This window comes from Saccostrea cucullata, unplaced genomic scaffold (genome assembly GCF_032062105.1).
Source record: "Saccostrea cucullata isolate Sc308-1 unplaced genomic scaffold, CSIRO_AGI_Scuc_v1 ctg96, whole genome shotgun sequence".
Classification (NCBI taxonomy): Eukaryota; Metazoa; Mollusca; class Bivalvia; order Ostreida; family Ostreidae; genus Saccostrea; species Saccostrea cuccullata.
The window spans coordinates 104748-118323 of NW_026928943.1; the positions used below are offsets into that span (position 1 = coordinate 104748).

General features: G+C 33.8%; 1 protein-coding gene across 1 annotated transcript; it reads left to right on the plus strand.

Moving 5' to 3' along the window:
* Positions 1-1482: 1482 nt before the first annotated feature.
* Positions 1483-13576, plus strand: LOC134279336 (ER degradation-enhancing alpha-mannosidase-like protein 1). Its single transcript, XM_062761710.1, has 12 exons — positions 1483-1769; positions 2653-2725; positions 4803-4906; positions 8802-8973; positions 9771-9954; positions 10193-10284; positions 10439-10521; positions 10625-10745; positions 11260-11504; positions 11713-11809; positions 12110-12295; positions 12471-13576. Exons 1-12 carry the CDS (start codon positions 1516-1518, stop codon positions 12561-12563), a joined length of 1704 nt encoding a protein of 567 aa, XP_062617694.1. The 5' UTR covers positions 1483-1515; the 3' UTR covers positions 12564-13576.

A 13576-nucleotide genomic window follows, 5' to 3' on the forward strand; every position in this document is an offset into this window, starting at 1 on the left:
TCTTTAAAAATCTACAACTCAACAATAGAAAAGCCATAATTGATCATATTTATATGGAAGCATCCTCAGGTAGTGTAGATTCAAATTAGTTCAAATCATGACCCCCAGGGGTAGGGCGGGGCCAAAATGGCCGACCAAAGTTTTACATAGAAATTTATAGGAAAATTCTTTAAAAATCTTCTTCTCAATAATAGCAAAGCCATAATTGATCATATTTATATGGAAGCATCCTCAGGTAGTGTAGATTCAAGTTTGTTCAAATCATGACCCCCAGGGGTAGGGCGGGGCCGCGGGGCCAAAATGGCCGACCAAAGTTTTACATAGAAATGTATAGGAAAATTCTTTAAAAATCTTCTTCTCAAGAATAGCAAAGCCATGATTGGTCATGGGACTACTTTTGGATTTAAGCTTTTCGAGTATAAACCAATTCTGCTTTTTCCTAGCCACAGTGCTCAGGTGAGCGATGTGGCCCATGGGCCTCTTGTTAAGTTAGGGACCATTAGGCATTAATGTGTTTTCCCAGTAAAATATCTAGATTAGAAAAAAGATGTATATATATATACTCAATTCTCATTATATCGCGGGTTCCATTGTATCGCGGTATATTCCAAAAAATAAGATACATAGCCCATGTGATTTTTGTGGATAAAGCTATCTGTCTGTCACCTGAATGTAAATTTTTGTGATGATTAAAATGAATGGAACATGCGTCGGAAAAGTTTGTATTTATATAAAACGTAATTTTTACCGATTTTCATTCGTTTTTATTTTATTTAGACCACAGAATTTATAATCTAGTAAAAATCCATGATAAAGTTCATATTTTGAAAGTCTTTAGTTTGTATAATTGTTATATTTTTATGCAGAATTACATCGTAAATTTAAAAATAAGAATTGAAGTCCATGTCAACCACAAGTTTCCATGTTTTCCCATACCGCGATACTATGAGACTCTCCAATTTAGGAGGCAAATAAGACTTCATGTTTTAAAAATAGACTACAAATTAAACGATGCATGCTTGGGAAATAATTTGACACTGAAAAGTTAGGCCAAAGTCTGGTTTATGAATATCATTTGATGAGAGTTCAGGTAAAAAATTGGAATTACACTTTTTAAGCAAAAGCTTTTAAGTACCGCGATATAATGAAACACCAGTATATCTAGAGGTATCATCACTTGCTATGAGTACATTGTCCCGTATTGCTTTTCATACTTTTTGATCTTGGCCACGTCAAAGCTTTTGATTGGATAAATGCTTGGGATATACCTTTCTATATTAAGAGTTATAAATATTCATACACTTTCTTAACGACAAATTTATTTATTTTAAGAGTAATTCAATGACTATAATGAAATGATTACTGTAATTAAAAAAGTTCTGAGGAATTTTTCAATGATTATAATTCATTATTTGCATCTTTTGATGATTTTTTTTAAATGAACTACATTTTTGTCGTTTATTTTTCCGGTGCTGTTCGGCACTTCCTGTGTAGCAGAAAACGTTATGGAAAAGTATGAAACTTACGTTGTTTATAATAGTTTTAGTAGTTTTACATAATTCACAAGCGAGATTATATCATTTCAAAGGTAATATAGATCCATATGATAAGAAATATGGCCATTTTTCCGAAAAGGACCGTTTGGAAAGCCTGGAATCGGTTCGAAAAGTATTTACCTTTGGATACGACAATTATATGAAATATGCATACCCTCTAGACGAACTAAACCCCATTTACTGTGAAGGAAGAGGCCCCGACTACGATAATCCGTGAGTATTTAGATTGTAGTCCTTTTTTTAATTTCTATAGTAAACACTTAAAGCAGCCATGTTATTTTTTTATTACTTCACCACTGTTCACTATGTTATAGAAGGGGTAACTATATTATAAGAAGATAAATATTCTGTGACGAGCCCCTATGCCAGGACAGGAAATATTACATGTATCTTATTTTTAAAAATTACACAGTAAAAACTTTTTTATTGCAATAAACTGATCGTACAATTCATCGAGACTTTTCTTTGAGAGACTCAGAGATTCCCCTGACTCCACCATTCATATAAGGTAACAACCACAGGCGCTTGTTTCATATACAGGGCAATTCCTTACTTTTACCACAAGATTACTAATTCAATATCAGAAACACACTTCAAACTCATGTTTTGTTAATTTATCTATCATTATTTACCTACTTTAAATTGATATACTTTCATTAGTTTGCTACTAACGACTTTTAAAAACATTAAATACACCTTTTTAGTCCCCTCACTGCTTAATGGCCCTGATTGAATGCTGATTAAAGATAAAAAATTGAATCCCTTCACTGGTATATGTATGGTGACATCTTGACATGAGAGGAAAAATCTTGAATGGGACTTAAAACAACATACAATCAAACAGTCAATGGCCATAAAACATAAAATGACATAAGCATTATAAATGCAAAATTTTTGGAAGTAGAATACATACCTGTTAGCCAAGCTCTCAGAGGCTAGTTCTGCTTCAGGTTAAGAATGAAATGCTGTTTTAATTCATTTATATTTTTTGCATATCATTATTGTTTATAATCATGAAAAAGAATGAACTTCAAATAAGATGTATAATTAATTGTATATTTTGCATACTTTGATCATTATATTGTTTTTCATACAGATCTAACATTAATATTAACGATGTACTTGGGGATTACATGCTGACTTTGGTGGACACATTAGACACCCTTGCTGTAAGTGAATTTCAGAAAGATCAAATTGTTAATATTCAGTTCATACCAGTAACAAGGATTTTCCACTCACTTTTGGGAATGGGGCCCAGGCCCTTGGAATTGGGAATTTTACGACATTTTATCACTTATTGGGAAATTTTATTGTAATGTATGATGTTTTTCAAGAAATAAATACTTAAGATGAATAAAAATGATGTTTTACTTAGTTATTCAGAACTATGAATCAGAGAATTGATCATTATAATAAAGTTTAACCCAAGATTCTTCAAAATTTTGTTCATTTCATTCAAATTTCCAAACCTAAACATGTTTGTATTTTGTGAATTATGTCCAGGTTACCTTCTTGAGTTCTTCTTTCAAAAATTGAACATAGGCAATTCATTTTTGGGAAAAAGGGAGGGGTTTTGCAATTTGGAATGCGGCCCATATTCGGCCCTACACGGGGTAGTGGAAAATCCCTGAGTAGTATTCTTGATAAAGAACAGCCACTATGGTTTACCACTAAGGCTAAAATGAGAAAATGCTGCTTTTCTCTTGACTCTCCAAATTTTTCAATATCCTCCAATCCAATTTTTTATCTGGTGTCAAATTTTTCACTTGTTTTGAAATTTATATCTTAAAACAGATTTCAGTCAGACTTGGGGTCCTTTGGTATTTAAAAAAAAACATATTTATTTAAATAAAGGCCAGAATTGAGATCAAAGGGAGAGGATTAAGAGTAAGGAGGGGTTGTAATTAATAATTCTCAAGAATTGTGTAACAACAAAAAAATTAAGATGCAAGTTTTTAAATAAATTCAAGTTTGTTTAAATTCATGGCCTGGTTGGACTTTTTGAAAAGGGGTGGGTGTGTTAATCTGTACCCATAATTTAAAGCAATATGAGCTGCATTTTTGAAAAATTTATTTTGCTGTTAAAATGTGTTACTATGATAAATTTGTATGTACTTGCATGGGTAACTTAAATCTTTATGATCAATTAGACTAAAATAAAGCAGAAGAAAGACTTCTATATACAATCCAATATACAGTTTTATATAAGAATTCGTTGTTGTACAGGACGACAATAATGTAAAATAAATTTTGATTCAATCGAAGCTTATAAAATTAAGTTCTTCCATCGCAAATATGAACAACAGAAATTTATTGACGTTATTTTTTTTCTGTCATTAAAATATTTTTTTTAATACAATTTTGCAACAAAAAATTTTGACATCAAAGTTGCAGCTCATATTGCTTTAACAGGTCCAGTCCAAAGATTATTTCTACCTACGTAGCTAGCTACATAGGTATTTAAACCTACCCAAAGTAGCTATTTTTACCTACTTTTGTATTATCTGCATTTTGTGACCAAAAGACCAAACGCCGCAACAAGGTGAGTACCATATATTTTGATACAGTCACTTTGATGATGAACATGATGAATGCAACAATATTTTGGTCAAAAATGATTACTTCTTGAATCGGCAATTTTACATTAGTTTCTGTGCAAAATTGATAATATACGAAGTAATCATTTTTTGGCCAAATTTTTGTCATATCCATCATCAGTGTGACTGTATCAAGAAATTTTGTGCTCACCATTTTGCGCCGTTCCTGTGTTTGGCCATAAAATGCAAGTAAAGCAGAAAGTAGGTAAAAATAGCTACTTTGGGTAGGTTTAAATAACTACGTAGCTATTAATAGCTATGTAGGTAGAAATAGTCTTTGGACTGGACCTGTTTAATACTTTATAATGCTACTGTTGTGTTTGTATCCCATTGTATTGAGAATGTGTCATGTAAAGGATAATATTGTGGGTACTGTTATTAGAGTCATAGAAATATCTTGAAAGTTCATGTACATATTATATTGATATGTACAATGTTCTGGTAATATGGATGTCCATGAATAATTTATGCTGGGGTATTTGATTAATTGCTCATACTATTGACTATTGGATGAAAAACTTTTTTAAAAATAATATTGCTTATACAAGCAAAAATGATTGCCTCGAATGTTCATTAGTTTTGCAAGGAGTAAAGAGTGTACAATTATTATCAAATTTTATGTATTTCTTTTTTAAAAACTCTTTTACAGATTATGGGAAATGAAACTGAGTTTAAGAAGGCTGTTCAGTTGGTAATTGACAACTTGTCCTTTGACAAACCCACAACTGTCCAGGTGTTCGAGGTGACAATCAGGTAACAGCAGGTCTCTTCTGTTGACGAATTTACAAATTTGAACAAATTTGAAGCCCTCCAATTCTCCTCTTCATTATTTTATTTATATTTGTGTCATAAATACTGAATACCATATAAGCAGAATTTTTAGTGATGGTTTAATTTTGACATTGTTAGTGAGGATACTGAGATTGCTATAATTAAATATCGCTAATAATTAATTGCATTCTATGTTTAACAATTTCTGTAGTGAGCATTTTAAAATCGCTAAAATTACATTTGGCTAAAAATAAAATGCAAATTTTTAATGACAAATTGCTAAATTTGCATCTCGCTAAAATTTCCACTTTTACAATATTCCATTTTTAGCTCACCTCAACGAAGTTGGGGGAGCTTATGTAATACCCTCGGCGTCGGTGTCGGCGTCGGCGTCCCAGGTTAAGTTTTTTGGAGCAGTTTTCTTTTAAGTACTTCTATGTCCTATATTGATTAGACAGGCATGAAAGATGCTTCTAATGTGTTTCACTGTAGAAGTCAAAGTTTCAGATGCTGCAATTTCAGCAAAGGAATGACCAGGTTAATGTTTTTGGAGCAGGTTAACATTTTTGGTGCAGTTTTTGGTGTAGGTCTCAAGTCCAAGGAACTATAGGCCCTATGTTGACCAAACTTGCATGGTACATCTAAGGATGCACATAACCAGGCTTGCTTCGGATGCTGAATCTGACCTACATTTTCCGGTTGAGTGAACATGTTAATGTTTTTGGTGCAGGTCTCATTTCCAAGTAACTGTAAGCCCTATGTTGACCAAACTTGCATGGATGGTACATCTAAGGATGCACATTAGCAGACTTGCTTCGGATGCTGAATCTGACCTACATTTTCCGGTTGAGTGAACAGGTTAATGTTTTTGGTGCAGGTCTCATTTCCAAGTAACTATAAGCCCTATGTTGACCAAACTTGCATGGATGATACATCTATGGATGTACACTACCAGAATTGCTTCAGATGCTGAATCTGACCTACATTTTCTGGTTGAGTGAACAGGTTAATGTTTTTGGTGCAGGTCTCATTTCCAAGTAACTATAAGCCCTATGTTGACCAAACTTGCATGGATGGTACATCTTAAGATGCATAATGCAAGACTTGCTTCGGATGCTGAATCTGACCTACATTTTCTGGATTAGTGAACAGGTTTAAGTTTTTGGGGCAGGATTCATTTCCAAGTTACAATGAGCCTATAATGGCTAGACTTGCGTGGATGATACATCTTAGGATGCATACTACCAGACTTGCTTCAGATGCTGAATCTGACCTACATTTTCAGGCTGAGTGAACAGGTTAAAGTTTTTGATCCAGGATTCATTTCCAAGTAACTATGAGCTCCTTAATGACCAAACTTGCATGGATGATACATCTAAGGTTGCATTCTACCAGGCTGGCTTCAGATACTGAATCTGAACTACATTTTTTTCTGGATGAATGAGGAGATTAAATTTTTAAGCAGGTTTCATTTCTAACTAGTGCTAATTGTAACGGGAACCGTTACAGATGTTCCCCAAACGCTCCCCAACTCCCTTTTGGTGCCATATTCCCTGTAAGCCTTATTAAATAAGACATTCACAATATCTGTGCATTTTTGACTTTAACAACGTTTTCCCCTAAAGGATACCATTTATATTCAAATTTCAACATTGCACGCTTACCCATGTGAACGCACGTGCATAATGATCATATAATCTTGTCTACACTGTCTATATATTAAAATATACTTTATATGAAAGCATTTTAGTCCAAAAGTATTAAAATCACTCATTCAAGTGTATTTTTAATTTCACTCGTTCCAAATGCACGCACGTGCGTGCACGTGCATGATGACCATACCTTTTTGTAGGAGCCCCTTATATCTATCTATGTTCTAAATCCCATCCTGTTTGGTTGAAAATCAAGGGAATTATAGCCATTTCAAGTTTCAGCCAATCAGATTGCAGCACACGTGCATCCACGTAATTTCATAATTTTTTTTTCTAAATCATATTGTAGAATATCCTAACGCTTAACTATGTTTTAAATTTCAAAGCATATCGTCAAAAATCAAAGGAGATATGGCCATTTAAAGGTTCAGCCAATCAGATTGCAGCACACGTCATGCGCGTGATTTGTTGAATTTTTTTGTATATCATATTGCAGGATATCCTAATGCATGACTATGTTTTAAATTTCAAAGCATTTCGTCAAAAAATCAAGGAGATATAGCCATTTAAAGTTTCAGCCAATCAGATTGCAGCGCACGTGCATGCGCGTGATTTCATGAATTTTTTTCCATATTATATTGTAGAATATCCTAATTCATGACAATGTTAAAAATTTCAAAGCATTTCGTCGAAAAACAAAAGAGATATTGAGATTTTTGTTTCAGCCAATCAGAGCGAAGCGCATGTGCATGCGCGTGAGTTCATGCTAATTTGACAGTGTCATATTATCTACAGTTTAAATATATCTTTATATAATGAGTTTCAAAGCATTTCATCAAAAAATGTAAAAACTATAGCTATATTAAGTATATCAGTCAATTCACTCATTTCACGCGCACGCACGTGCAGGCGTATGCGCGCAAAATGACCTTCGTTCCGCACACCTACACTACACACCTATTAACCCTAAAAAGGTTTTAGCTCAGTTGGGTGAACAGTTTCTGAGAACACTCGCGGACAAAAAAGTACCGGAGAACAAATAAGAAAAAAAATAATAATAATAAGAAACAGAGTAAAAACAATATGTTCCCAAACTCCGTTTGGGGAACATAATTAACTATTAGCCCTATATTGTGCAAACTCGCATGGATGATACATCTTAGGATGCATACTAATGGACTTGCTCCGGATGCTGAATTCGACATACATTTTCCAGATAATGGACCAAGTAAAAAGTTATGGGTGCAGGTCTATCACCAAGAAACTATAAGGCTTAAATAAACCAAACTTGCCCAAATGATGCATCAAGGGATGAAAACTCTTAAACTTGCTTCAGATGCTGGATTTGATCACATTTTTGTGATGAAGAACTAGATTGAAGTTTTTATATAGGTCTATTTCAAAGTATCAGATTAAAATTTCATAAATGTTGCATTTTTGGATGTACACTTTTTGTTGGGTAATTGTGTGACTTTGCCTTACTTAAAGGCAACATTCGTTGAGGTGAGCTCTGTAATCTCTGATTACCTATGTTCAATTTTATTGTGTCAAGAACATAATTATGTTTTAATGGGTATGATTAGATGCCAGTATACAAAGTAAATTTTTTAGTATGTTTTGTAACTAACCCGGTAATGTCTGAAACACCTTATTTCAGTGATGTCATCATTACATCATTTTAATTTTTGCACTGAATAAATTGACACATAAAATGGACTATAATTTTTATACCCCAGCTCCGAAGGAGAGGGGGGTATACTGTTTTACCCTTGTGTGTCTGTCTGTGTGTGTGTATGTGTATCTGTCCGTAACAAATTTTCACAGTTTTCTCAGCAACTACTCATCCCAGATGCTTGAAATTTTAAGACAGTCTTCTCCGAGGCATGCCATATGGTGAGATTCATTTTTGTTCACTTCTGATGTCAACTTCCTGTTTATCTGTGCATCTGTCTGTACCATACGTAACAAAAACTTTATCGCAGATCATTGCAGATACTTGAAATTCTAGCACATCCTTAGTTGAGGCATGTCATATGGTTGGATTTATTTTAATTTGAGGTCAACTTGCTATATATCTGTGCATCTGTCAGTAACTGAAGATAACATGATAGTGTATGTTCACATCAGAGCGGGGTTATTACTAGAGAGCATTGGCTCACAGACTTTTTGTTTAAGGAGTTATAAGAAAGCTGTGGAATATGATTGGTTCTTTGCTTTCTTTGTAGAATCTTAGGATCTCTTCTATCCACTCACCTCATTATAACAGACAAGGAGCAGCCATTTGGAGACATGAGACTAAAGAATTATAACAATGAGCTGCTGTCGCTAGCCAATGACATAGCCTCTAGGTTACTACCGGCCTTTGAGAATACAGCTACAGGGATACCATTTCCTAGAGTAAGACAAAATGTCAAAGAGAATTCAGAATTACTGTTTGTACTCGCATATAGGTCTGTTCATGCCTTTCAGATATTAATTTCATTTAATAATATGGGAATGCATTTCTGCAAAGAGGGAGAATATTTCACTGGGTTAATATTAAAGCTGAACATGATTCGTAAAAAGAATGTGTCCGCCATTTTAGTTCCCGAGTCTCGCTACTCTACAGACCCCTATAAATAGGGCAGGAGTTGGTCACTGTTCAGTGTAATCAGTCAACACCGGTGTAGACGGATGTATGCTATACAGGACTCGGTAGCAAGAATAATAACGTAATACTTCGTCTAATGCAGGAAAGTAAGATACCAAATAAAATTACAATTATAGTCGTATAAGTCAGTGCAGTATACAACAACACAGATAAACGTAACTGCAATAAAATGTAAACAAAGGTAATGCATGTATCGTAGATAATGCTATCGAAAATGGCATATGCCTATTTACGAGAACAAGTGTGTGAAAGTCAGTCTACTTACATATCGGCGGTTACAGCGCTGGCACAATACGGCAGAAACCTGGATTGAGTTTTTCACCTCTCACGATAATCTCGTTCACTTACTTGTGTTTCTTAGTATTTTTGGGGATATCTCACTAACAATAAGTATCTTATCCTTTATGAAAACAGTATACACATATACACACTAAACAATGTTACCTTTAAACAACAAAAAAGCATTAATATCTTCCATTTATATATGACATTTATGATAAAATGAATCTCAGTATTTCATATATATGTGCCCTTTATATTATAGGTAAAATTAGATGAAGGAGTTCCAGAGAATTGTGTGAATGAGACATGTACATCAGGGGCGGGGTCATTGGTGTTAGAATTCGGTATTCTGTCACGCCTAACTGGCGATCCTATTTATGAATCCTATGCGAGGCGAGCCGTCAAACGGTTGTGGGAGTATCGCTCTAACATTACTGGCTTACCAGGTGAGGTTAACTCACAGACACACAGATAAATAGAAATACTCATATAATTTTAATTCCCATTTTTTATATACATTTTATCTAAAATCTTACATTTAGTCATTCAGTATGACTAATATGTACATAATTTAGTGTCATTGATGCATTATTTTGAAAAATGGCACTCATGTACTCTATCTTTCATTACTGACATTCTGAATCTAGACATTTACATCAGTTTACATGATGGTTTCCTTTGTAGGAAATGTGATAAACATACAGACAGGGCAGTGGCTGGGACAGATGAGTGGACTGGGGGCAGGATTTGATTCTTTTTATGAATATTTACTGAAGGTTGGGTTTATACACTTTTTTTACAAACCACAGAAAAAGTTCTTCATTTTATTTTAATTTTTTTTGAAAAGTTAAATATTTTTATATACTGTGATAAGTAATGTGAAACTTGAATTCAAGTTCACCTGTAAGTATGTCAATTGTTTCTATACAGACCTACATATTGTTTGGTGAAACTGAAGACTACAAAATGTTCAAAGAATTATATGAGTCCATAAAATTTCATATGAGAAGAGGGTATGTTCTAAGAAATGAAGAAATTCTGTTTAACATTAAAAAAACCAGATAATTTCTGCCAGAGCTTAAAGCAGGTTGACATTTTCTAATTTAATTCTTCCAGGAGATTAAAATGTAATAAAGGTGATGGGAACCCTCCAATATATGTCAACGTAAACATGAAGACTGGTGACACCATTAACCACTGGATTGATTCGCTGCAGGCGGCGTGGACTGGAGTACAGGTCTGTTTATAAAGGTTTTGTCAACTCAAGATCCCAAATATCAGCCCAAGGACTATAAAAGATAAAGTGAAAGTGGCGAATATGAGATGATATCATATGGCAAAAGACATGATGATAATTTTGATTTAAATATATACAAGCATTCTAAGAGACTGCATAAGCAATATTAGTCCCCTACGACAAAGTCAGCCTTGTTCTCCTCGAAAACTAAAGAGGCTTTGGTTCTGTCAGAAATCCAAGTGGAACAAAATGCATATCTGTATAAATAGTCAAGGCAGACTTGCACACCATTGACACCAAAACGTGGCTCAATATTTACAAGCATTTAGAGAAAAAAAAAGGCAAAAATAAAGTTTAAATACAGAGAGAAAGGTAGACAGACAGAAAAGCAAGGAGGAAACTTAAAGTGTTCTCTGCTTAGGGGACTAATAATGCTTAAAATTCACAAAGATTGAGCAGCTTTGCTATCAGACTTAAGAAGTTTACATTTAAAACTGTGTATTTTTGCTAACAGGTATTAAATGGAGACATTGATGAAGCAATATGTTCTCATGCCTTGTATTACTCTTTATGGAAGAAGTATGATGTTCTACCAGAGCGATATAACTGGTATCTTCGTGTGCCAGAAGTAAACTTTTATCCTCTTCGACCCGAGTTGATCGAGTCCACATACTTTTTATACCAAGCAACAAAGAACCCTTTCTACCTCCATGTAGGACGAGACATTCTGTATAACCTGATTAACTACACCCAGGCTGAGTGAGTCTGACAGTAAATAAATCATCTCTATGTATGGACATCTATAAGACAAACTGTTTGCTTTCTTATAATAGATACTTTGTCCTCTAACAAAATTATAAAAACATGGGCTAAGTTTGTGAAAAGAAGCTGGGGTTCAGTTTATTAGCGAGCTTATTATGAATCTTTCTTTTGAGAAGGACTGAATTATATTTCTGTACTTGTGTAGATGCGGCTATGGAACTGTACATGATGTAAATGATAAATCTCTGGAGGACAGAATGGAGAGCTTTTTCCTCAGTGAAACCTGCAAATACTTGTATTTGGTAAGTAAAAGTGTGTGTGATAGTGGGATAATTTTACTATTACTAATTTTACTATTACTCAGTAATTGTTAGCGTCTGTGATAGTTCTTGGTGAAAATGAGACATTATGTAGTAAGTTTAAATTGTTAAAGGAAATATCTTTTATGTTTAGTGAGTTTTAAAAGTGTTTGTAAATATATTTAGTTGGTGAGAGTTAGAGTGTGCAAGAACAGCTATTTAGTAAGTGCTTACCTTCAAACAGCAAATATAAGTGTTTGTGATTCTGTACTTGTGACTCTTTAACGTTATTGATTATTTCAGTTATTTGACAAAGACAACCATCTCAACAAGGCCCAGTCTAAATATGTGTTTAATACAGAAGGTCACATGTTCCCGATTAGTAGTCGATTTCGGAGAAAGCCGTGGGAAACTGACGAGAAGAAGACGTCAGACACTAAAACAGTCCTCAGTGTGGTTAAAGTCATCAAGAATTCGACATTCTCCAATGTATGTTCTTTGTTATTTGTATATTTCCTTTATAAAATCTCAAATGTACTTTATGGAACCATTAAATTTGGGTTAAGCACATTATTACTTACCAATACACCCTGACAATCAGGGCATCTTTAATATATTGACTTGTATTTTGGCTATGAATCTAGATAGTTTTTATTGTTTACAGTGTGAGACGGTGTCGGATGAGCAGCGATTTTTTATGCCAATGAAAAGCCCTTACTACCAACAGATGAGGAGCGCTGTAGGTAATGGGGACTGATGAGCAGGCAGTTACCAACCTTTCTTCTATACTTCAATCAAATTGTGACCAGGAGCGGGCTGGGTGTTTCATGGCTTCCAAAATGTTCCTGGAAATTTACTCCTCTGCCAAACAAGATGATCACTCTGAGATAAAAGAGAAATCCACCAAAGTGCTATATGGTTTATTTTTAACCCCCCCCCCCCCCCACTTTATTTTTTTTCCAGTGTGAATCAGTTTGATACTTGCATAATGTATTTTGGCGTATAAAAATTATGGAAACTTTTACCTGGGAGATTCTAAACTTATTCAAGCAAGGATGTGAAAACACTACAGTGACCATTGTGGTCTCATTAGAATAAACGTAGAACAGTGATAAAAGGTATTTGAAGTTAATGCTTTGAAGTAGGTGTAAGTCATAAGGACTTTAATATTATTTATTCTCTAAAATTTATTTTAAGAACAAAATTAAGAAGGGAAATTGTATATAAAAGGGCATTTTTAGAGTCATTAATTTACTGTGATAATGTTTGAAAATTACAGGTAAGGCACTTTGTACATGTAAATCAAAAACAATGTACATTATATTTACATCTATTAAAAATACAATTCCTTAGATTTGTTCTCTCTGAAAATAATGTGACATTAACTATGCTTTGAAAGTTTAAGGATAAATAATACAGAGTGTTTTTCTTCCAAAATTCAGATATCTTTTCTAAATGAGATGCTTTTCCTACATAGGAAGCCATATTTGTTTACTTTTGCAACTTAATATTTAGCCAATCCACATAATTTGATGAAAAGTGTAAAAAAGCAACTTTACTTTATATGAGTTTTTTGACAAGTTTATAAATGTATAAAGTATCTAGGGACATTTTAAAGAGTGTATTTTTACATTTACACAATTTAAATTTCTTATTAACATTTTGCTTGAAAAAAATGTCGAAAAATTGTCAGTGTAACTCTATTGTGTGAGAGGTCTATAGGAAAATTTGTTTGTGGTATGTATATATCCTAAATAAAAAGGAGGAGAT

Excerpts from the sequence above, each read along its gene's own strand:
- LOC134279336 (XM_062761710.1), top strand. The coding sequence starts at position 1,516 with ATGAAACTTACGTTGTTTATAATAGTTTTAGTAGTTTTACATAATTCA. Across the intron at positions 2,726-4,802 it reads ACACATTAGACACCCTTGCT|ATTATGGGAAATGAAACTGA; the intron begins GTAAGTGAATTT and ends ACTCTTTTACAG. Across the intron at positions 4,907-8,801 it reads GTGTTCGAGGTGACAATCAG|AATCTTAGGATCTCTTCTAT; the intron begins GTAACAGCAGGT and ends CTTTCTTTGTAG.